At 40.7% G+C, this 25,792-nt stretch overlaps 1 protein-coding gene across 3 annotated transcripts in view; it reads right to left on the reverse strand.

Moving 5' to 3' along the window:
- AGBL1 (AGBL carboxypeptidase 1) overlaps positions 1 to 25,792 on the reverse strand; it is a 900,518-nt gene that overhangs the window by 16,835 nt on the left and 857,891 nt on the right. Inside the window, exon 23 of one of the 3 annotated variants that reach the window (XM_043434376.1) lies at positions 12,340 to 12,424. The exons of the other annotated variants lie outside the window; for them this stretch is intronic. Coding sequence (XP_043290311.1) covers positions 12,373 to 12,424 — 52 coding nt within the window. The 3' untranslated portion in view covers positions 12,340 to 12,372. Of the gene's footprint in view, positions 1 to 12,339; positions 12,425 to 25,792 lie in introns of those variants that run through there. 3 annotated transcript variants of the gene reach the window in all.

A 25,792-nucleotide genomic window follows, 5' to 3' on the forward strand; every position in this document is an offset into this window, starting at 1 on the left:
TTTAAAATTATTAAGAAGCTAGATAAGTTCTGGACTCATATTGAAAGCATAAGTCATTCTTGATAAAGAAAAGATAAAATTGAAAATGAAACAGATTCTCTCTTAAAAAAAAGAAAAGAAAAAGTAAGAAAGATACAGTGAACAACCCAGAAGAATATTTAAATGGCATAAAAGGCACATTTAAGCAGAGAATTAATAAACAATAAGAAATATGTCTAGAAGTAGATTTCAGAGTAAATTGGTAAGAGGCAATATTCACAAAGATAATAGCTGAAAAGTGATAGTCCTCAAATGGAAGAAATACCCTGGAAAGAAGTAAGATTTGAAAAAAAAAGTTCACAATTAGATCCAACAGGATGGACACTAATAAAAAAGGAGAAATCTTAGAGAAATTGAGAGATAGAAGACAGATGGCCCTTTCATGAATGGCAGATCAGCAGTGTGGTTGTTGTTGTTCAGTTACTAGGTTGTGTCTGACTTTGTGTGACCCCATGGACTGCAGCACACCAGATTCCTCAGTCCTCTGCCATGCCCCAGAGTTTACTCAAATTCATGTCCATGGAGTCTGTGGTGCTATCTAACCAATTCCCCGTTAAAAAAAATAGGGGAAATTGTATGAAGGAAACTCTCTGTGGTATCTCTACAACATGTCTATGAATAAAAAATCATTCCAAATTGAAAGTTTAATTTTAAAATGTTCCAAAAGTAATAATAATGTTAAAGCTAGTCAGAAAAAAAAATAAATAAGACTATCTTAAAGATGCTAAGGGAAATAAATCCCATACTAGAACTATACATTGAAATAAAAGCAAAAATTTTATTTTTCTTGAATGAGGGTGAGATAAATATTTTCCCAAACATGGGCCATCAATGAAAAGACTACTAAAATACATACTTCAGTAAGGAAAAAAACTGAATTGATAAAAGTAACAGGCTCACAAGACATGATTCTGCTACAAATGCTAAACATGTTGGATAGTTTGGAAAATACACTTGTATGGACTGAGAGGAGTCATATATAGGCAATAAGAATAGTGATTTAAAATATTCACTGACCAAAAGAATGTGAGCAGAAGTGATGTTTGTCACTTTTTTCCAGAAGTGCCCTAAGCAATCTTCCATGGGCTCTTTAAAAAATATTTACATACATTTCATATACAGCATAATATTAATATCATCTATAACATGCAAATACATGTAAATGCCATAAAATAACTGTTTTAATGAGAAAATAAAACTGATATGTCTTAAATTTGAAATGATAAAAGAAAGGCCAGAAGGACAAAACAAGAAACAGAAGTAGAGAAGAAAGGAAAACAAAGGAAAAAAAAAAAGGAGAGGGAGGGAGGGAGGAAGAAGGAAGAAAAGGGAATGGACAAAAAAGAGAAACTGGTGGTTGCAGGTTGCTATGTATATCTCCTGGCACCACTCAGTCCATTATCTTATTTCCTTTGAACAAAACTGCTCAAGTCTGAAAAAATACAGTAAGATTGTCCTTGACACTCCTGCCAGTCTACCCCGCCTTGAAGGTAAATCCTGCATCCCACCTCTTCTTCTAATTCTTCCCCAAGAACAGTAGCAAGCTGCCTCCCTTTTTTTTCTTTTTTAGCTTGTCCAAGCACTTAGCTTGACCATTCTCTTTGACATTTTGCTTATGCTGTTGTCTCATATTACTGTCGGTGTTAATAAGCAGTTCCACGTGGGTTGACCTTCTGCCAGTTGCAAGACTTCTGGTTGCGCCGCCCTTGAGACCAGGGCAATGAGGATGCCAGGCTGGCCCTGTCTCATTAGCTGTTTGCTCATTCCAGGCAACTCCCCATCCTCATAAAGAGCCTCACCCTAACGTTAGCCCAGAAGATAAGAATAGCATGTATATTGCTTAGGACCAGGGAGAGCCTCCTTCTAAGTGCAGCATTCTACATGGCAGAGGGCAGGCTCAAGTTACCAGAGCAAAGCTGCCAATATCATTAAGAGATGCTCTTTCTGCCACTTACAGATTCAGCTTTCACAGGACCAAGTCCATTTGGTAAGGAAGAGGAATGGTACTGTCAGCAATATTGCAGTGTCCGTGATTTTTTCATTCTTTCTCTATGTTTCAAAGATGATAAATTCAAGAAGAAGATATCACATATGCAAATTCAATCAAATATAAATCAAAGGAAATCACATGATGCAGAAATTAAACTGTGCCACCAACAGTAAGGTGGTCCTTAATACACAGATGTGGAAAATGTATGGAGAAAATATCGGAATACTGTTTTCATTTCCTTCCAAATGCTTTGCTATCCTGGGCGTGCATGCGTGCTTAGTCGCTCAGCCGTGTCCGACTGTTTGCAACCCCATGGACTGCAGTCCATCAGGCTCCTCTGTCCACGGGGTTTCTCCAGGCAAGAATACTGGAGTGGGTTGCCATGTCTTCTTCCAGGGGATCTTCCCCACTCAGGGATAAAACCCAGGCCTCCTGCATTGCAGGCAGATTCTTCACCATCTGAGACACCAGGGAAGCCCTTGCTATTCTGTAAAAACACATTAAAAAGTCACCTTGGGTAGTGCTGGAGAATTATGCGGTGCAGTGAGAAAAATGAAAAACAGGAAGAAAACATACTGTCATACAAATGATTGGAGGTAGGAATCCTGGTTTCAAAGACCTAGTGAGAAGCAGGAATTTATCTTCTCTGAGCTTCACTGTCTTCATCTGTAAATTGGGTATCTCATTGGCTTTCTTCTTGAAATGATATATAAGGAGCAAAGTTCATAGCACAGCACCTAACACATTGTTACTTAACAGAATCTGTATTCCCCTCTTATTTCCACAGTGTCGGGAGATAAAGCATAAAAATATTTTTATTTTGGTGAGTTCAACACCGTCATCTTCAAATATAAACCCATCAATGCAGCTTTGAACACAGTTTCTGGGCAAAGCCATTAAGAAGACTCCATCCCTTGCAATTCTTCCAAGCCAGCCTGTACAGCAATTTGCAACTTTATGATGTGATAAATAGAATTTCTTTGTTTTGATTTTGCATTTGCATATTTATTGAGATATGACGATCTTAATTAGTTCTGCTTTTTGTGTGTTTGTTTGTTTTCTCGGTTGGGAAAAGACAGCTTTCTGTAGAGCAAAATGATTCTGTATGCTAACAGGGTGAACAAAACTTAGCCTGTGGCGTTCCTTGATGTGAATGCTGCTTAGAACACAGCTTTGTAGATTCCTTTTTCCCTTGTTTTCTCTTTAAATGCCGAGGTGATGTTCAAGACTTGGGTGAGGGCCAGATCTCAAGAGGCGGCTGTCTACTGAGAAGCAGTAGAACACTCTTTAAATTCTAGACACTTAGCTTCATCCAACACTTTCTCCTCAGCCTACGGATCACCTTTCTGCTTCCTGGAAAAGCTGAGCCCCATCAAATGCCTCTTCCCAGTGAAACACAGCCCTGTTGCCTCTTGGCTTCTGCAGAAGAGAAAGAGCAAATCTGAATTCCCTTGTTAATTGCATCCCAGGGAAGTATTTGGACATGTTGTTCACATCATGCTGTTGCAATTTGACCTTTGGGAGAGGAGCTGTGTGAATGCTGTGTCCCACTGAGGAGGTACCAGCAGCCTATTAGACAACTCATAAACATCTAAAGACAAACAAATTATTCCCACTACGCATATCTCACCATCATCACCCAAAACAATTAGCATGGTTCCCTAGCGTTTCCTATTTGCCAAGTTCTTCACTTCATCACAAAGTCTGTCATTGATTCAACACTTGTAAGAGGAAGGGCATAATTTATTACTTCACTCTTTTTTTTCTTTTTTGTCTTGTTAATTGTTAACTTCAGTAATGGAGCATTTCAAGTATACAGAAAGCAGCGCTAGGCACTGTTAGTAAAGGAAAAATAAATAAATCAATAGCACTGTTATCACCTACTGTGTATTTGCATTTGCTCTCATTTCACTGACATAAAAAAAAAAATACAAGCAAATATGTAGGGTGATATTATCATTTATGTTTTACAGTTGGGAAGAGAGAGACCGTGGGTATTTAAATAATTTTCTCAGTATTTTAAATTTATACATGACATAGAGGATGTATGATCAGATAGGATGAAGGGCTTCAGTAAGCCAAATGAGCTGAATGGCTTAATTCATTCAACAAATGTTGATGTATAAAACCTACTTTATCTCAGGAAGAACTGTAATGAAATAGCAATTCAGCCAAAATCAAAGTCATGAACTCTGTCATACGGTTTAAAGGTCTAAAAAATGTCATTTTCACTCAAAAAGATATGAAAACAAATGTCTTCTTTTTTAAATTGTTGTGTAAGTTATTTTTAATTGGAGTATAGTCGCTTAACAATGCTGTCTTAGTTTGTGGTGTATAGCAAAGTGGACCAGCCACACATACACACATACACTGTCTTCTAGGTTTCACCCAACACAGGTCACTCCAGGGCACCAAACAGAGTGCTCTGCGCTATACAGTGAGTTCCTATTAGTTATATTTTATATATATTAACGTGTGTGTGTGTGTGTGTGTGTGTGTGTGTTCAGGCATGTCAGGCTCTTTGTGACCCCATGGACTGCAACCAACAGCTCCTCTGTCCACTGGGTTTCCCAGGCAAGAATATTGGAATCAGTTGCCATTTCCTTCTTCAAAGGGTCTTCCTGATCCAGGGATCGAATTTGTGTCTCTTACATCTCCTGCTTTGGCAGGTGGATTCTTTACCACTGTGCCACCCGGAAAACCCATATATTTATTAATATATATTAATAGTAGCATATATATATATATGTCATCCCCAATCTCCCAAGACTCCCTTTCCTCCTTAGTAACCTTAAGATTTTGGGACTTCCCAGGTGGCATTAGTGGTAAAGAATCTGCCTGCCAATGCAGGAGACCTGGGTTCGATCCCTGGGTTGGGAAGATCCCCTGGAGGAGGATATGGCAACCCACTCCAGTATTCTTGCCTGGAGAATCCCATGGACAGAGGAGCCTGGCGGGCTACAGTCCACGGGGTCACAAAGAGTTGGACATGACTGAGTGACTTAGCACAGCAATCCTAAGTTTGCTTTCTACATCTGTGATTCAATTTCTGTTTTATAAACAATTTCATATATAAGCAATATCACATGATATTTGTCTTTATTTGCCTGACATTTCATTCAGTATGACAATCTCTAAGTCCATCAATGTTGATGTAAATGACATTACTTCATTCTTTTTATGGCTGAGTAATATTCCATGGTATGTGTATCTACATCTTCTTTATGCATTCCTCCTGGACATTTACATTGCTTCCATGTCCTGGATAGTACAAATAGTGCTGCAATAAACTGAGGGTGCATGTATCCTTTTGAATTATGGTTTTCTCTGGATATATGCCCAGTAGTAGGATTACTGCACTATATGGTAGGTCTATTTTTAGTTTTTTAAAGAACCTCCATACAGTTCTCCATAGTGGCTGTACCAATTTATATTGCCACCAACCGTGTAAGAGGGTTCCCTTTCCTCCATACCTTCTCTAGCATTGGTTTGTAGGTTTTTTGATGATGGTTGTTATGATCAGTGTGAGATGGTATCTCATTGTAGTTTTGATTTGCGTTTTTCTGATAATTAGTGATGCATACCATTTTTCATGTGCTTCTTGGCTATTGTCCAACTTCTTACCGAATAAGTTAATCCATGATGGTGTCAGGATGTGGACCAAATTCTTCATAAAATTAGAAATACAGAATTGAAGAAGGTGAGAGTGGGAGAGAGGGCATTAATGTGAAATGAAGGAGAGCAAAATAGATGGGGAGGGGAGAGAGAGAGAGAGAAAGAGACAGAGAGAAGACAATTTAGTGAAACTTGTTCAAACAACTTGTCAACAAGAATTTACCCCTAAGCTCTCATACCTGATATGATAAATGAGTTGATGTAAGTGTCTTGAAAGAAAAGGTATGTAAATGTAAAATACTGGTTCATTGTAGAGGATAGTCAATGACCAAAAATGGCAATTATATGAGAGAAGATCTTTGAGTGGCCCACTGATGTTTCAGACAAGTACTGTGAATTATGTATTATTATTTGCTGAGTCCTCTTTAGAAACTCACTGGGTGATTATAGAATTTGAGCTGGGGTACAAGGCTGTCTACATGTGTATGTGTGCTAAGTCGCTTCAGTCGTGTCCGACTCTAGGCAACCCCATGGACTGTAGTCCGTCGGACTTCTGTGTTCATGGGAATCTCCAGGCAAGAATACTGGAGTGGGCTGCCATGCCCATACTCTGTGGCTCAGGGACCCGGAGAAGCTAACTAATTCATACAGGGTCCAAATAAGGATAGTGATGATCTACTTGATGTCAATTGACCAGACAGGATGCTTTAGGGCAAGACAGCTTGCCACTTTAGAAATGAATGATGATGGTTTTGCTTAGACTACTACTATTAAAGTGTCCAAAAGATAACCCATTCTTATGCCTGCTTTCCATCTTTCTCACTATGTTTTCACAATGAATGGCTCCAATGGTCCTTTGAAAGTCCATTCTATTAAACCTGAAGGTCATCACTTTTAGCTACAGCATAACTTGGTACAGCTAAAATATTTTACCATTTGATACATTCCCTTGAACAGTGGAACACATGGTACAATATAAATTTCAAAGTATCAGAAACTAGAACATCTTACTCTGACACTAGACAAACTGTGGTTCTGTCTCAGTCAGCTACAATGTTGTAAAACTCATCTTCACCTTTCAAAAACTTGTAAAAGAACACTTTCTCATTGCCCCAAAAGAAATCAGAAAATTTGAAAGAAATGAATGTTTATTGAAAACACTTAAATTTTTGGTTAACTTTGATACACTTTTCCATGCTAAGTGGTATCACCACTTCAATTTTATATTAAAAGAACTTTTGTTTCTTATATGACACCACAAAGAAATAAATTTGGTTACTGCATATATAGTAATCAACATAAAGAGCACTATGTGTGATGGGAAAGGTCAGGAGTGATTTCTCATGACAGCAAAACAAATTAAGACAATTTAAACTATGGTCGAAAAATAAAGAAAAATAAACTATGGTCATGAGTTTTGATCCTTCAAAAAGTTAAAAGATAAATAATGTATGCATTTATTTTCTGACTCACAGTTTATAGATATATTTCCTTTAAGTACCACTCTGCACTTACTTGTTATAGAACTCTTTATGTTATAAATGTTTATATATTAGTCTCCCTCCAGGAATGAAAACCATCTATTGCTCAGCCAGTGAATATAGCTTGATATTCTGAGCTTTCCTTATTTCAGAAAGTATCCATTTTTTAACTTCTCCACAGTTTTCTCTTTCTGACATGATTTTATGTTCTGGTGAACAGTTTTGACTCAGAATGGCTCACAAAAGATACGCAAATAATAGTGCTGGAGGTGCACACAGCAAATGCTAGTTCTGAAGCAGACTGAGGCCATGAGCACTCTGAAGGAACGGAAGGGTAAGGAAACAGATGATTAATGTCCAACGCTATCTGGTGACCCCAGAGAAGTCACTGGAAAAATCTGTTACTGAAATTTAGGACCACCCCACCCTCTCCCATCCCCAGAAAATTCATTTTGTATCTAGATCTTCTTGGTTTGCTATCCTCTCTCCTCAAATCACTGACATCTATAAGTTGATGGAACTTATAAAAAGCCAGCAACTCTGAATTTCAGCATTAATACTATCTTTAAAATGTAAATACAAGCTTAAATTCTAGTGGGAGTTCTGCTTGTCCTGTGATAAAGCAAAAGTGACAAGAGAGCTGGTTAGAAGTTCTACTCTACCTCAAAAAAAATGTAAATACATAATCAATTTTAGCTCTATATTTTAGATGGGTTGGTTTTATTGTTGTTTTTTTAAATTTATATATTTATTTTTGCATCCAGTAGGTATTCGTGAGTTATCTATTTTATACATATATCTATATATATATATGTCAATTCCAATCTCCCAATTCATCCCACTCCCTTTCCCCTCTTGCTGTCCATAACATTTGTTCTCTACATCTGAGTCTCTATTTCTACTTTGCTTTGATAGCCAATTTCAGTCTCCTGAATATTTAGTTTCAACTGGACAGCCCAGCCCTTCTACACGAAGTATCCCCAAGCTGACTGGCCACTGGCGGTAGAATGATTCATGAATCATGATACTTCCTTCTCCCGCTGGGCCCAGGAATTGAAGTTCTGTACCTCCCTGGGCCCAGAGAAAAAAAAAAATTCCTCTTTCCTGAACCTGGAGAGGGGGATGGAAACCCTCTCCAGCATTCTTGTCTGGAGAACCCCATGGACTGAGGTGCCTTGCAGGCTACAGTCCATAGAGTCCCAAAGAGTCGGAAAGGACTGAAGTGACTTAGCATGCATGCAGCGCGGACCTGGAGGTTCTCACAGAGATGTGTCCGGCCTTTCTCATGCAGAGGCAGTAAGGGTGGTGAAAGGTTGTAACCCTAGGTCTTCTTTTTTTCATTGTCTTCCCATTCTTCCCCAGAGAGTTTAGTGTAAATGGGAGGAAAATGAACTCTTGCTGAGGTTTGCGTACATCCTTGTAAACCTGTCTCTCTGTTGAGACCCCTTTATCCTGAAAAGAGAAATGTTTTCTTTCTTTTCCCCATTCATGCTAACTCAACTGGAGATTTATAAAAGTCCTTTGATATTATAAAGAGCTTCCTAAAACTCACTGTATCTTATGAGGTCCCTAGTCTGAATTGTCTGAGCTCTAGCTAGAAGAGTCTACAGTGATAGACTGGAACAAAGTCAGGGAATTCAAAGTAAAGGAAACAGCAGTTGTAAAGTCCATTGTCGAGAACTGGTGTTCATAGGAACTGTGTTGAAAGGGACGTGTATAGCTGTGATTCACGCTGTACTATCATTTCTACAAACACTTCCTTCTCTCCAGATGCAGAATGACTGGACACTTTAGGAATTAAAAACCTAATATGAGGACACAGCAGAATGGAGTGCTCCAGGGAGATAGTGGCTTTAAATGATTAGGTAGGAAAGCATTGAAGGAGGTGTTTGAATCACATGACAATATATAAATGTATCAAATTAACAAGTTCTACCCCTTAAATTTGTACAATATCATACGTCAAAGGTAGTGCAATAAAGAAGCTGAGATTTACTGTGGTTTGAATGATGAAAATATTTAAAAGTAAGAATCGAGTTAGATAGATATATAGATAGATATGTAGACATATATACTTTCCAGAGATGTAACTTGTTATTTATATTTATTTTAATAAATAGCTTTTATGCAGCAGGATCTTCACATAAAGTTTAAATTTACTGAGAACCGGTATTTTTTCTTTTCAGTCTGTATTGGAATATAGTTGCTTTACAATGTTGTGCTATTTTCTGCTGTATAGCAAAGTGAATAAGCTAGATATATACACACACAGATATGCAGACACCCACACAGGTATACATATATTTGCTATTGTTGTTTAGTCACTAAGTTGTGTCCAACACTTTTGTGACCCCATGGACTGTAGCCCACCAGGCTCCTCTGTCCATGGGATTTTCCAGGCAAGAACACTGGAGTGGGTTGCCATTTCCTTCTCCAGGGGATCTTCCTAACACAGGGATTGAACTTGTGTCTCCTGCATTGGCAGGCAGATTCTTTACCACTAGCACCACCAGGAAAGCCTTTAGATGTATACAACATGCACACACACACACACACATGCATACATCCAGCCCCTCTTGTTTGGATTTCCTCCCCATGTAAGTCACTGCAGAGCACTGAGTGGAGTCCCCTGTGCCATCCAGGAGGTCCTCATTCGTTCCCTATTTTATACAGAGTAGGGTATGTGTGTCAATCTCCACCTCCCCGTTCCTCCCATGCCCCTTCCCCCTTGGAATCCAAATGTTTGCTCTGTCTGTGTCTCTGTTTCTGCTTTACAAATAGGTTCATCTTAAGGACTTCCCTGGTCATCCAGTGGTTAAGACTCTGCCTTCCAATGCAAATAGATTCATCTGTACCATTCTTTCTAGATCCTACAGTACTTAAACACATATTTTAAGCAAAGACATTTCACAATGGACGCTTGTTGAGTTTTCAGCAAGCCTGGTTGCTTTCCCCACCCCTTCACTTAATAGAGTTTTGGTCTATGCCATTTTCTATCACAGAGGCTTGATATCACATATTTAGGGAGAAAAAGGAGCTTCTATCTGAGCTTTACTTATTTCTTCATCCACGTTTTTCAACTCTATTCTCCTACATGATCCATCCATTAAAGGCCACTTGGTCTTTCACCTCTCTTCACATACTCAGGACTTTGCTGTTTCTCTGACTTGACTCATCCTGACTCTGCCTGCAATGCTCTGCTTCTCACTGCTGGTAACTGAAACCCCCACTTGTCTTAAGACCAAGCCCACATGTTCTTTCTTTTATAAAAAAAAAAAAAGTCCATGATTATGCAGGATAGAAATAAATACCTGGTGGGTTTGAATGCATTTATTCACTGCATTTTCCCTTACAGATCAGAAACATGTTTCAGATTACCTTGTAACTCTCATCATTATTAGCCCCTACCTCATACATAAAAAAAAAATGCTCAAATCACACACTAAATTAAGAAATGACAGAAAATCTCACTTTTTTTTAATGTAAGAAAAACACACTCTGCCTGCAGATTAGGGTTATTCCTATGTCTCTGCTGATTTTTACTGGCTACACACAGAAATTGAAGAGGTGAGGTGTTCAAGAGAATTCATACTTTAAATGTTGAAACTACAGAAGAGACAGTGCTAGAACGGGCCATTTCTTTACAAGAACATTTGCTAAAACTTCAAGTTAATCAGTGGTCTTAGGTGAGATTCTAGTTTGCTTGCCATAGGCAGATACTGGTGTTCTCTATCTTGGGAAAATAAGAAGTGCTAGAATAAGATGCTTACAACTAAGATGAAAAAGGCAAAAATGGCTAAATATTGAAAATTTGCAGGATGGGGGCGAGGTAAGAAGTTGGAGAAAAAACAAAATCAGCATTGCTATTTAAAGACTCTGTTTTGTTATCTTGGAAACCTTCTCCCAAATTCTATGTTTCTATCAGACTCTCAGGTTTCAGATAAAATGATTTTGTGTTGCTATTGTTACACAGACTAAAAGAATTCTTTACACAGGCCTTTTTGTTGTAAGAACAAAATCAAATCTCCTTGCCTTCTGAAACACCCAGGGATTCCAAGGAGTTTAGAGAGCAATGAATTCCTATCTCAGTTGTGGGAAGAAAACCAGATGGCTCTTGATTTCAGGACATAAATCTATATCCTACACCACCTACCACCAAATTGGGGGCAAAACCTGCCATTTGGTGGATGTTATTCTATTTTTGGTTAAGAGTAGCACATTTAATCTATGGATTATCACTTTTATCACGCACGTTTTCATGACATTTAAGTTACATGATAGCCAGGCAGAATGGCCATGATGGCATCATTGACTCAACAGACATGAGTCTGAGCAGACTTCGGGAGATAGTAAAGGACAGGGAAGCATGGCATGCTGCAGTCCACGGGGTTGCAAAGAGTCAGGCATGACTGAGTGACTGAATGACAACACCTCTGGGGGAAAACTCTGGTTAAGTATAGTTTCTTATAAGAATGAAGTAGTTATGTTTATTAGTGACTAAATGTTGCAGAGAGTGGTGATCCTTTTTGCCATGAAGTAGATAAATAATCTGGCTTCCCAGGTGGCTCAGTGGTAAAGAACTTGCCAGTCAGTGCAGGGGACGTGGGTTCAATCCCTGGGTCAGGAAGATCCCCTGGAGTAGGAAATGGTAACTTACTACAGTATTGTTACCTGGAAAATTCTATGGACAGAGGAGCCTGGTGGGCTACAGTCCATGGAGTCACAAAAGAGTTCGACACAACTTAGAAACTAAACAACAACAGATAAATAATCAACACGCGACATTTGAAGAGATGTGAAGTATTGAAAATAGACTCTCATGTTGTACAGACTACGGAGAAATCAAGTCTTTTCATAAAACATGGGAGAGAAAACTGTTCAGTACATTCCGAGGGAGGTTACCCTAACTCCAACAAGTCAATTTTAATTTATCCCACACTCAGTTCTAAGGGAACTTAATTAATAGGGTATTAACAGTAGAATCAATTTTGCTATAAACATGACTGTTGACCTTCAAGGACATATTTTGATTTAAACAATTAACTAGTCACTGCTTGAGTTGGGCTCATGAAAAAAAAAAAAGTATAATTGTAAGGGACAATTATGGCCTTTTAAAAAAGTATCAAAATCTGAATTCAGTAAAGATAGCCTCTGAGGATCATAACTGAGGAGGGAATTCCCTTCTCAAGGAATCTTCCCAACCCAGGCATCAAACCCACATCTTCTGCATTGTAGGCAGATTCTTTATCATCTGAGCCACCAGGGAGACTGCGACAGGACATAAAAGACTGCAAATATCCTGTCAGAGGCAGATGAGAGAGAGTTTGTTACAAAGAATCAAAAAATAAATATCCTTCTAGGAGGGGCTGGGATAGTTTGTTATAAGCATCATGATAAAACAATTATGCAGTGTACTATAATACCATTTGATATTACATAAAGATGCCACAGCAATTTGACCTAAGGCAGAAGTAAGTAAGTACGACTTAACAGAGCCATGGCACCGTATTATAAGAATTAAAACAAACGATAGTTTCTATATACATGTAAAGTTATTTTACAGATTATATAACACTATACATTTAGTTCATATATATTAATAGAAACTATTATACATTAAACTCTGTTTTTATCACTGTAAATTATTTTTAAAAGTGTCTTTAATATAAATGAAAATAGCAGCAAATAGGTGCTTTAACAGCAGCCGGTAGCATCTGCTACATTAGGTAGCTTTTTCCATTTACTAATTACTGAGTAACATGGCAGTAACAATAAGAAGCACAATAAAATGCATCTGCTGCAGAAAGCTTACTGCGAATTGTGTGGCTAGAGACTTTAAATAAATTACCTCATTTAACTCCACAATATTGCTTTATACTTTGTTTTTCACTTCTGATTTCAAAATATAAATATTCTGTCTCTGATCTTTCTTGTGCCTTAAGCCATGCACATCCCAGACTCATGAAGATTCTTACTAACTCATTTAATCCACTCCTTCATTCAATAATCATTTATTGATCATCTATGAATGTTCTTCTCTTCATTTATCTATTTACTGATTTAGAGGAGAAAAGTAAAGAAAATCCAGTTTTCATCCACTTTCCATGTACTGAGGGCTGTTGATGTAGAAGGGAATACGGAAGAGCCGGGGGGGGCGGTGGGGGGATTGGGGGACAGACATACTCAGAGATCAGTACCAGTGTAGTTCACTGAACATTCTACCAGAAGAGTGGGCAGTGCAGACTGGGAGCTCAGAATGAAACAAGTGATTCAGTTGGAGGGGCTGGGGAGGTGTCCTCAAACAGGGAATGTATGAGCTTTGACCTGGGCTAAGACTAGTGGAAAGGACACCCCAGGATGAACAGTAACAGATAAAAAATCCTGGAAGAACACAGTCCACATGGCAACAGTGAGCTTTTTAGACTTGGAAGCATGACACTAATAGTCAAGAATTGGGCTGCTAATACAGGAGACACAGGTTCGATTCCTGGGTCAGGAAGATCCCTGGAGAAGGAAATAGCAAAGGACTCCAGTGCTCTTGCCTGGAGAATCTCAAGGACAGAGAAGCCTGGCAGGCTATAGCTCATGGGGTGAAGAGTTGGACATGACTGAAGCAACTAAAGAGCCTCTTGATGAAAGTGAAAGAGGAGAGTGGAAAAGTTGGCTTAAAAGTCAACATTCAGAAAACTAAGATCATGGCATCTGGTCCCATCACTTCATGACAAATAGATGGGGAAACAGTGGAAACAGTGGCTGACTTTATTTTTCTGGACTCCAAAATCACTGAAGATGGTGATTGCAACCATGAAATTAAAAGACGTTTACTGCTTAGAAGGAAAGTTTTGATCAACCTAGACGGCATATTTAAAAGCAGAGACTTTGTCAACAAAGGTTTGTCAACAAAGGTCCTTCTAGTCAAGGCTATGGTTTTTCCAGTGGTCATGTATGGATGTGAGAGTTGAACTATAAAGAAAGCTGAGTGCCAAAGAATTGATGCTTTTGAACTGTGGTGTGGAGAAGCTCTTGAGAGTCTCCTTGGACTGCATAGGAATCCAACAGTCCATGCCCAAAGGAGATCAGTCCTGGGTGTTCATTGGAAGGACTGATGCTGAAGCTGAAACTCCAATACTTTGGCCACCTGATGTGAAGAGCTGACTCATTTGAAAAGACCCTGATGCTGGGAGGGATTGGGGGCAGGAGGAGAAGGGGACAACAGAGGATGAGATGGTTGGATGGCATCACTAACTCAATGGACATGGGTTTGGGTGGACTCCAGGAGTTGCTGAAGAACAGGAAAGCCTGGGATGCTGTGGTTCCTGAGGTTGCAAAGAGTCAGACATGACTGAGTGACTGAACTGAAGCAACTTAGCATGCCCACGTGCATGGAAGCATAAACTGTGTGTAGCTAATGGTGGGACATGAAGTTAGGAGCTGCTCAGCCAAGGAAAACAAACCAGCCTTAATTTCATTTTGTGTTTATAAAGAAGATGCTGGAATGCACTCTATCCCATTAGCATTAGATATAATTATTTAAACATAACTTGTTAGAGATTAGCTGTTTAATTTAAAAAAAAAACATAATTAATTGGAGCAATGTGTTAAATAATATTTGACATCATTAATGAGGGGATAATTATCTGTGCTATTTAAAAACAGCACAATACTAATATTTTCTTGTCAGATGAAGCAAAATCTAACTACAAAGCACCTTAACTCTTTGACTTAATTCATTTTGGAATTCACATTCCTGGCAATAATCACTCAAATTAAAAAAAAAAACTATTTTAAATTTCTCCATGCAAACTAAGTAAATATAAGAAAAATGGAGGCACATTTACATAAAGAATAGGTAAGAAAAGGAGGGTAAGGGAGATTCCCATTGGGTACATGTAAATTACATGAACTCAGACTTAGCAAGACTTAGAGCAAATGCCCCCACAGAGTTGCTATTTAACTGTAGAATATCATCAGGGTCCAAGAGAAGCCTGATTCTTAAAGAACTTGTTTTGCGTTGATGGAGAGAAGTAATGATGGGTCAATATTATGGAGCACTTAGTAGGTGCCAACATCATGGACTGCTTCATAGGTAATACTTAACACATTATATACACTGTTCCTCTAAGTTTCACAAAAGCCCAGTGGGCTAAGTGCTATTCATATGCTTAATTTTTCTGAGAAGGATGAACAGGTTAGGGGATTTGCCCAGGGTCACTCAGCTAATAATCAGTAGTGTCAGGGTGCATCCTGAGGTTTTGCTGACAGTTCTACACCAGGAGACATTGTACACAGACATCAGAAAGGCTACAGTTCAGATGCTAATACAGCAAGGCATTAAATATGGACAAGGGTATATTTTATGATTTGACTTGAACATTGTAACCAAATGGTAAATGGCTGTTCTTCGCTGTCTGTTATCTAGCAAAGAGTACCTCCGGAAAATGAGGTTCTGGGGTATCACTCAGGCTTATTTACTTCTGGGATAGTGATTAACAAATGAAGTATAGCCAATTCCTCTCAAAAAACTCCTGTTCACAGGATGCCAATAAAGATTTGTGAGCTAGATAATGGCATCTGTTTGAATTGTATTAAAGTGCTATTTCTTGAAGGTCAAAAGAAGTCCAGTCTTGGCCAGTTCATATGTTTGAACTTAATGCTATTAGATTCTATTGAAAGGTCACCTTGAAGAGGTGAGTAGCATGGAGTTGGGGAAATGAAACAAGAAGATGATTTTGAGTATTCTTGCAGTGATCCAGGGGAAAAAGAATGACTGCTTCAGTAAAAGTCACGTCTGCATCTGTGTCTCTATTTCTGCTTTACAAGGAAGATCATCGACACTGTTTTTTCCTAGTTTCCACATACATGTGTTAATAAAACAAACATATGGATACTAAGGGAGACAGGGAGGGTGGGATGAATTGGGAGGTTGGGATTGACATGTTTACATCATTGATACCATGTATAAAATAGATAGCTATGAGAACCTGATGTACAGCACAGGGAACCCTACTCGTTGCTCGGTGGTGACCCAACAGGAAGGAAGTCCAGAAAAGAGGGGATGGATGCACACATACAGCTGATTCACTTCGCTGTACAGAAGAAAGTGACACAACTTTGTAAAGAAACAATAAAAAGTAGTTTTCTAAGCAAGCGATTAGAGAACTCTGCACACTGAACTAACAAGATGACCAAGTAGAGGTGAGAAGCGAGAATTATCAGGATAATGCTGAGACTTTTAGTCAAAGAAGCTGGGAACATCATCTGAGCTAAGGTTCCTCCAAAAAAGAATTATCTGACAAGAGATTCGCTTCCTCTTTCTAGAGAGTTTCTCCTATATTCCATGTCTGAGTCCACGTTAATTCAAGAAATACCTTTGTGTCTTAAAAGTAAATAGGCAAAGAAAAAGTGACAAAACCCAGATTCCCGAATTTGCATAATTGAAGGCCGCACTGCTGGTGAGGAAGGGACCCCGGGAGCCTGCCTGCCACACACCCTCGGGGTCCTTATGCTCAGCAGCGTGGGGTGTAGTCCATCCACTCAGCAGATGTTAATCGGCTCCTACCAGGAGCCAGGCTCAGTGCCAGCTGCCAGGTCTGGGATGAGGCACACACCGTCTCTCTCTGCCTCTGCCCTGCCCCTTGGAGGGGAGACTGCAGTTCACTGTGCAAACGTAGCAAGAAGGATGCAGACCCTGATGGGGAACGGGCAGCATAGGCTGTGTTGGAAGGGTCTTACTTGCTCTACTTGCTGTTGGTGTTCCCTGCACACACACACACACACACACACACACACACACACACACACACACACACACACACACACACACACACACACACACACCACTTGTGGACTCAAAAACACAAACAACCAACCACCATTCCTAGGGTTCCCTGAAGAGGAAATTTCTCACTACTGCTCAGAGTCCGAGAACTTTGGCCTCCCGTCAGCCATCCTTGGACTTCCCTGATAGCTCCATTGGTAAAGAATCTGCCTGCAGTGCAGGAGACCCTGGTTCAATTCCTGGGCCCGGAAGATCCGCTGGAGAAGGGATAGGCTACCTACTCCAGTATTCTTGGGCTTCCCTTGCGGCTCAGCTGGTAAAGAATCTGCCTGCAATGTGGGAGACCTGGGTTCTGTCCCTGGGTTGGGAAGATCCCCTGGAGAAGGGAAAGGCTACCCACTCCAGTATCCTGGCCTGGAGAATTCCATGGACTGTATAGTCTGTGGGGTCACAAAGATTTGAACATGACTGAGCGACTTTCACTTTCACCCATCCTTAATCCTCCTGACACACCAAAATCATTCCTAAAGTTCTCTATCTTCTGATACTCTGCTTGGAATGGTTACAACTTTGCTATCCCATTTCTTCTTTTATCCTGATATTTATAGTAACAATTTTGAGTAAAAATTCCCATGAACAGCAGTTCCAGGTGGAGGGTCTTCTGCTGGGAGGATGTGAGTGCTATAAATGGGCTGATCTGTTTTTATTATTGATATATTCCTATTAGTTGCTCAGTCGTGTCCAACTCTTTGCGACCCCATGGACTATAACCCACCAGGCTCCACTGTTTATGGAATTCTCCAGGCAAGAATGCTGGAATGGGTAACCATTCCCTTCTCCATAGGATCTTCCCAATCCAGGGATCAAACCCAGGTCTCCTGCTGCATTGCAGGCAGATTCTTTATGTCTGAGACACCAAGAAAACTCTTCTAGAGTCTGTTTTCCAATATTCCTTCAACAAGAAAAGCCTTTATTGGTACCAAAGCTGAGATTAAGCAAACTCGGAGGTTCCTTTGCTTGTTGTTACTGGGAAAAAGAAACAAAAAAATTATGTTTTTAATTTCTCTGATAAGCTCCCTTGATGAAGGAGATTGACCACTGCCAGGACCAAGTAAACCATGCTGCTCTGCTTTTCCTTCTAGAATCCCCCTGCATCTGATGTTTGCTTTCTGTTGCCTCCTCTCCAGATTTTTCCCAAGTAAGTTGAAGTTCCTCCCTGAGGTGGAAGGACAGTCCAAGCTTGCGGATCACGTGGTAACTCCCCCCAAAGTGTAAAAGGCAATGTGGTTGCCATACAGAGCCACTCCTCGGGCCCCCTCTGACAAACACCTGGAAACACACGTGTGTACTCAGTCACTACGTCGTGTCCACTCTTTGCAATCCCATGGACTGCAGCCAGCCAAGCTCTTCTGTCCATGGAATTTCCCAGGCAAGAATACTGGAGTGGGTTCCCATTTCCTCCTCCAGGGGATCTTCCTGACCCAGGGATTGGACCTGCGTGTCCTGCATCTTCTGCATTGGCAGGCAGATTCTTTGCCACTGAGTCACCTGGAAAGCCCTGAAAACAATACAGCAGAGCCAAATAAAGAACATCTTCTCAACTATTCCTGGCAGACCTGAGAAAAGCTCCTTCTCGGCATCCTCAGAGAAGTGTTTTCTGGAACATAAGGCCAAAGGAAAGGGGTAATTTATTGTGGAGATTGCGTATTAATTAGTTTTCTGGAGTTCCTTGGGTAATTGCAACCTGTAACATTTGTAATTGATTTGACGAGATTAAAAACGGATGCTTTGGTTCATCAGTGAAATTAGCAAGCGGCCAAGGAGAAGCTGGAGAAGGACATGTCTCACCTGAGAGATGAGGAGCCAAATGGTCTCAGTACAAGCCCCAGACAGCACCTTCCCTGGAGCCAAAACTGAAGCAGGCACCTAAGACTGTACACTCAGCAGGTAAGACTATATGGGGTGGGTGGCCAAATGACCCCTGAGTGGCTCTTTAAAAATTAGAGGAGAGCACATCAGGGGTCTGGTGAAGTCAGACCTACCTCAAGCCCACCTTGATACTGGTCAGGGCAACAAGATTGACATCATTAAAAATCACTCAGTTTGTAAAACAAGAGGAAGGGGCCCTGCTCCAGGAGGGGATAAGACAGGATGAATGGGGCCAGGAAGGACAAGGAAGCTGTCTCCTGCCAGACATACTCTCTGGCTGCACCCTCCCCTCCTGAGCCTTGCAGATAGCCTTCTGTTCTTCATGATGCTGGACAAAAGACTCTGTCCCTGCCTCCTTTGTCCACCTGTCACAACCTATGGGACTACTGTGAACTGAAGCAGCAAGGTGGCTCTTTGGGGGTTCGGAGAGATGCCTGCTAAAGGTCCTGGGATTCAAACATCCATCTCAGAGGCTGCCCCCAAACTGAGAGGTCCAGTGGGTTGACAACACCTTGTTACAGAGGTGACAATCTTCTCCTGATAAACAGAGCTATGGAGGTTGTTGATGGGAGACCAAGGATGGAGATTCAGGAAAAGAATGAGTAGGATATCCCAACAAAATGGGCTTATTAGTTAACATTTATGGAGCACTTTCTATGTATTGGCGTTGTCTGTGGTTGCTTGTTGGTTATAATAACAGAGTTGAATAGTTCTGAGAGAGCTTATGCAAAGCAATAAATTTTAAAACAAAATAATATAGTTGTTTGACAGTGTTGTATTAGTTTTGACAATACGGGACAGTGACTCCACTATACATAAACATATATCTCCTGTTTCTTGGATTTCTTTCACATTTAGTTCACCACAGAGCACTGAGGAGAGTTCCCTGTAATTCTCAGCAGGTTCTCATTGTGAATGTGAATGTGTTAGTCACTCAGTCGTGTCTGACTCTTTGCAACCCTGTGGACTATAGCCTGCCAGGCTCCTCTGTCCATGGAATTCTTTAGGCAAGAATACTAGAGTGGGTTGTCATTCCCTTCTCCAGGAGATCTTCCTAACCCAGGGATCAAACCTGGGTCTCTTGCATTGCAGACAGATTCTTCACTGTCTGAGCCACCAAGTTCCCATTAGTTATCTACTATATACATAGAATCAATAGCGTATATGCTGCTGCTGCTGCTAAGTCGCTTCAGCCATGCCCGACTCTGTGCGACCCTGTAGATGGCAGCCCACCAGGCTCCCCCATCCCTGGGATTCTCCAGGCAAGAACACTGGAGTGGGTTGCCAGTTCCTTCTCCAATGCATGAAAGTGAAAAGTGGAAGTGAGGCCACTCAGTTGTGTCCAAATCTTAGTGGCCCCATGGACTACAGCCTACCAGGCTCCTCTGTCCATGGGATTATCCAGGCAAGAGTACTGGAGTGGGGTGCCATTGCCTTCTCCCATAGTGTATATGTGTCAATCCAAAAAAAGATGTGGTATATACACAATGAAATACTACACAGCTGTAAAAAAGAATATGTTGCCATTTTCAGCAATATGGATGCACCTGGAGGATATCATATTCAGTGAAGTAAGTCACACAGAGAAAGAGAAATGTTATATGACATCGCTTATACGTGGAATCTAAAAAATAATATAAATGAATCTACATGCAAAACAGAAACAGATTCAGAGACATAGAAAACAAATTTATGGTTACCAATGAGGAAAGGGAGGAGGAGAAGAGACTAATTAAGCATATGGCGTTATCAGATACACAATATTATACATAACATAGATAAGTAATAGGGATTCTCTATATAGTATAGGAAATTATACAGACTATCTTGCAATAACCTATAATCAAATATAATCTGCAAAAATACACAAATCCCTATGCTGTACCCCTGAAACTAGCACAATAGCTTAGTTGTACCATAAATCAACACAAATGTATAGTTTTTGTAAATCAACTATACATCAATAAAAACATTTTGATACAAAATAAGCCAGAGACATTGACTTACAGAACAAGCTTGCCAAACTCTGCTCTAGAATAAAACCCCAATCACAAGAGCACACCCTATACACAAGAGCCCATATTCATTCTTTCTCCAGGGTTTCATCACATGATAATTTGTGGGCTGAGATACAGAGCTCTGTATTGAAATCTGGGAACTGTTTTCTGCTCTAGGAAAGAGACAGTTTGCCCTTTCTAGATAGAGGAAAAGTGGAAGAAAGGCTCACCAAGATGGGGATGGCTCCACCTAAAATGCAGATGCATGCCATTAGAAATGTCACCTTTGTTCGCTTTGACATTGGGGAGAAAGACTGTGAGAAGAGGGTTGGTAACCGCATGGCCTGCAATGCAGGGGTAGGTTATCATGAAATAAATATTGCTTAATAAGTAATCCAAAGAAGTGACCAGAGAAAAGATGCTAAACTATAGAGCACGAAGCTGGCCTCAAGTCTCTTTGCCTGGGTTTATCTCTAATAGCTGACACTTATAGACAGTAGATAAATGCTCCCAGTCTTCCGGGTTCCGAGCATATGGCTACCCAGTAAAGATGGGACATGTCTAGCTGGACTTGGAGATGCAGAGACCCATGTGGTCCTGCCATGGGTGGGGCTCATGCTTTGTCACTTTCTGCTATTCCTTCCCCAGTATTGATGGGAAGGAGAGTTTCCAAGTATCTTTCACTAAGATGGTGAGTCATTGGAGGTCATTGGTTTTATCCCCCATCTCCAAGAAGAACACTAATTTCCTACAGAAGAGATGGCTATCTGCCTAGTCTCTTCCTCATGGAAGAGTGTGCCAGCCAGGTCTGGTGACACATTTTAAGCAATATATTTTGTTGGCTGTAAGTGTCTTTTGTGTTATCCAGGCAGAAAATTGTGCGGAGCTGCCACCTACTTTCCTCCGAGAGATGTGACTCAGGTTTTCTTAGCTTGTCCACTGTTGGGTGGCACTCAGGATGACTGAAGTGCGGTAGGGAGCCCTCAGTGAGCACAGGGACATATGGGTGGAGACCGGTTATGGGATTTCACACACTTGAACCCAGTTAAAAGTTTCAGATTTGAATAACTGATCCACGTACACTACTCACATGGAACTGGGAAGATTTTCTTAAGCAGAGTGAGTGAGATAAGTGGACGGAATTAGATCTTAAATGCCTCTTCATACCCTAGAAACTGAAAAGTAATATTAATAATGATAATAAAGAGTATATCACTATTGCTATTGCTATCATTGTGCCTGGTCCTACATGCCGATTAGTATCCATCTGCTCATTCAAACCTCTCAAAAACCCTAACTGTAGAGACAGGCGTTATCACTGCATTTTAGAAAGGAGGAAACTGAAGTTCAGGGAGTCCAAAGCATGCTCATAGGAAGTATCAGATGAAGCCTGGTCAGCTACAGATGTAATCTCTCTTTGACCCAGAACCAACAGCAACTATTCCCATGAAGGACTCTCTCCTACAAGAAAGGAGGTTCCAGGGATTAGTGTTCTTACATCCAGAGCACCAGATCTGAACATTGTTCTGGGACCCCAGGGCAGCAGCATCTCCACTCTGATTCCCTGTTATGTCTGAAGGTCTGCCCTGAATCATGGACCAGGTTACTAAATACGATCTTACCACCTCCCTCCCCTGGGGCCTTCTTTGTGGTTAAGCCCTGCCTCTCTCATTGCTCTCATCTGCTTGGATGGGCCTCCTGAGTTACAACTGGAATCCAAAGTGATGGCTCCCTAGTAACTGAAACTTCATGTTCAAGTTTTCAACGTCTTGAGTATAAATCCTGTCCTGGATCAAACTGGAGTTCACTATACCCTCTTATACCTGGTGACAGAAGGGCCTCCAGGATTGAGGCAAATAAAATTCTGCATTCTGTCTGACAAAGCTGCTAGGATGATTGGGTTGCCAAGGGGTGACCTGGTTTCCTTCTTAACCAATTGCCTGATGGTCCATGCGAATTGCCTGATGGTGGAAGATGAGTGATGAAGAGGAAGTCTGATCTCACACGGAGATAGGATGATATCTCAGTCCTGATCCTCCAGCCCAGATTTCCCTGATCTCCACTGAGTTCTTAGTGGTAACCCCTTCAGGAGCCCCTATCTCTACCTTTAATCCAGCCTTTGAACACAGAGGCCAGAAAGTTGGAGGGAAGCCAGGGGTTCAATACCCTATGTGATCGTTAATTTCTTGCCCATAGAAAACAAATCTTTATGTCAGTGCTGTGCTAACACTGCATCTTTAACATCACGGCAGTAGCTTCAGGCCAGTGAGCATTAATAAAACAAACTGCCCTGCTCAGAGGCAAGGCAGACACTAAAGAGAAAGCTATGAGGCTCGCTGCTAATCCCAGCCACTAATTCATCCCCTCCTCTTTTTTGGAATCTTCTATTAAAAAGTAAATAAAATAATAAGCTCCAATTAAGACATGCCAGAGGGTACGCTGTGTGTCTAAGGGACACTGGCCTATTTGTCAACCGTGATCTGGATACTGAGATGTTATCTGGCCCTGGGCTTGTCCCATGAAGCAGGCATGCTTGTAAGACCTAGATCTTATTGATGGTTGCAGTAGCAGAATCTGATGGAGTGGATGCCCTGAGCAGAGACTGGGGAGGCCCAAGATTGATTTCATGCTTTATTGCTATTAAAAGATTCCTAGCATTTAGGTTGAGAGAAACTGTGGGCTTTTTCTCTGGAAGTTATGAACAAAAAGCCCAAGAAAGAATAAAGCATTTCTCTCTCTAAGGGTGTGTGTGTGCTAAGTCGCTTCAGTTGTGTCTGACTCTTTGTGACCATGTGGACTGTAACCGGCCAGGCTCCTCTGTCCATGGGATTCTCCAGGCAAGAAATACTGGAGTGAGTTGCCATGCCCTCCTCCAGGGGATCTTCCCGACCCAGGCATCAAACCCATGGCTCCTGCATTGCAAGCAGGTTCTTTACTGTAGAGCCACCCTTTGCCCCCCTATATATATATATTATATATATTTAAAAATTTAGATATATAGGTATAGATTTCAGGTTGGCCAAAAGTTCGTTCAATTTTTTAAAAATATTTTATGGAAAGAAATATTTTATGGAAACACACACACACATATTTATATGTTTTGTATTTTAAAATTTTTATTTATTTATTTTTGTCTGGGCTGGGTCTTCATTGCTGTGTGAGGCTACTCTCTAATTGCAGTTTGTGGTCTTTTCATTGCAGTGGCTTCTCTGGTTGCAGAGCACAGGCTTTAGGTACACTGGTTTCAGCAGTTGCAGCTTCCAGGCTCTAGAGCGCTGGCTCATAGCTGTGGCCCTTGGGACTAACTGCCCTGTGGCATGTGGGATGGTCACATATAAGGATCGAACCCACGTCTCCTGCATTGGCAGGTGGATTCTTTACCACTGAGCCACCAGGGGAGCACCGGTTTTGTATTTCTGATCTCGTTTAAATTCAACGTTCTGGTCATGATCTCTTAGTTTTCTGATTTGCAAAACAGTAACAGCTGGCTTTGTTACTTATCTGACAGGAACATCATAGGGAATAACAAATGAATTTATGATGTTGGAGGTCATAGCTGGAGATACTCTGAAAAGCATTTTTAAGCTGTTGGATTGTTAACAATGAGCGTGTCCATAAAATTATTTTTTAAAGATCATGGAGTGAATAGACCAGAAAGTAGCATATATTGCCAATAAAAGTAAAAATAGGGATCTTTATTAAATTTTGTCTGTGACTGTGTATATGTACGTTTGTGTATACTTTGTCACTGCATAAGATGTATTACACCATGTAAGTTGCATTAACAAAAACATTTTAAAAACTCTCTTCTAAAGGTTGATCTTAGATCAGTGAAATGGTGGAGGGGAATGCTCCATTCCTTCTCCCCGTGGCTTATCCCACACAGAAGGATTCTTCTGATTCTGGGTCATTTAACTCTTAACTGGCAGATGGTATTTCCAGCCCCTCTAACGGGAACACATTCATCCACTCTGATTCCCCCTCAATCAGGACCAGGAGATTTTCTCAAATCAGGAGGGAGAAGGATTGAATGAGGAATTGTAGGGAGAAAGAACTAACCTTAATTTAGTACTTATTATGTTCTCCCGGGGGTTTAGTGGTAAAGAATCTGCCTGTCAATGCCGGAGACGTGAGTTCAATCTCTGGGTCCAGAAGATCCTTTGGAGAAGGAAATGACAACCCACTCCAGTGTTCTGGGAAGTGCCATGGACAGAGGAGCCTGGCAGGCTACAGTCCATGAGGTCGCAAAAGTGTTGGACATGACGTAGCGACTAAGCAACATCATGTGTTGGTTGCTGGCCCCAAAATATTAAAAATAAAATGAAATAAACTTTACAGCCATCCTAGGGCAGATACCTTACTTACTCAACTGTCACACATAAAGAAGTAGAAATTGAGAGACACAGCACCATGATTTTTCCAAAAGACTTAACTATTTAAAATCACTCTTTAACTTTTTTTTTATTTGAGTATAGTTGTTCTACCACATTGTGTAAGTTTCTGTACAGCAAAGAGAGTCAGCCACATGTATGCATATATCCCCTCTTTTGTTTGGATTTCCTCCCCACTTGGGTCATCGCAGAGTAGTGAGAGTGTGCTGTGCTATATTAATGCATATATGTAGAATCTAGAAAAAATGGTAAAGGTGATTTTATTTGCAAAGCAGAAATAAAGTTGTAGACTTACAGAACATAGATACCATTGAGGGAAGCGGGGGTGGGTGGGATGAATGGGAGATTGGATTGAGATATATATATATATACACTACTGACACTATGCATAAAATTTACCTGGTGGCTTAGATGATAAATTATCTGCCTACAATTTAGCAGACCCAGGTTCGATTCCTGAGTCAGGAAGATGCCCTGGAGAAGGGAATAGCTACCCATGCCATATTCTTGCCTGGAGAATTCTAGGAACAGAAGAACCTAGCAGGCTATAGTCCATGGAATAGCCTGGAGAG

This window comes from Cervus canadensis, chromosome 17 (genome assembly GCF_019320065.1).
Source record: "Cervus canadensis isolate Bull #8, Minnesota chromosome 17, ASM1932006v1, whole genome shotgun sequence".
Lineage (NCBI taxonomy): Eukaryota > Metazoa > Chordata > Mammalia > Artiodactyla > Cervidae > Cervus > Cervus canadensis.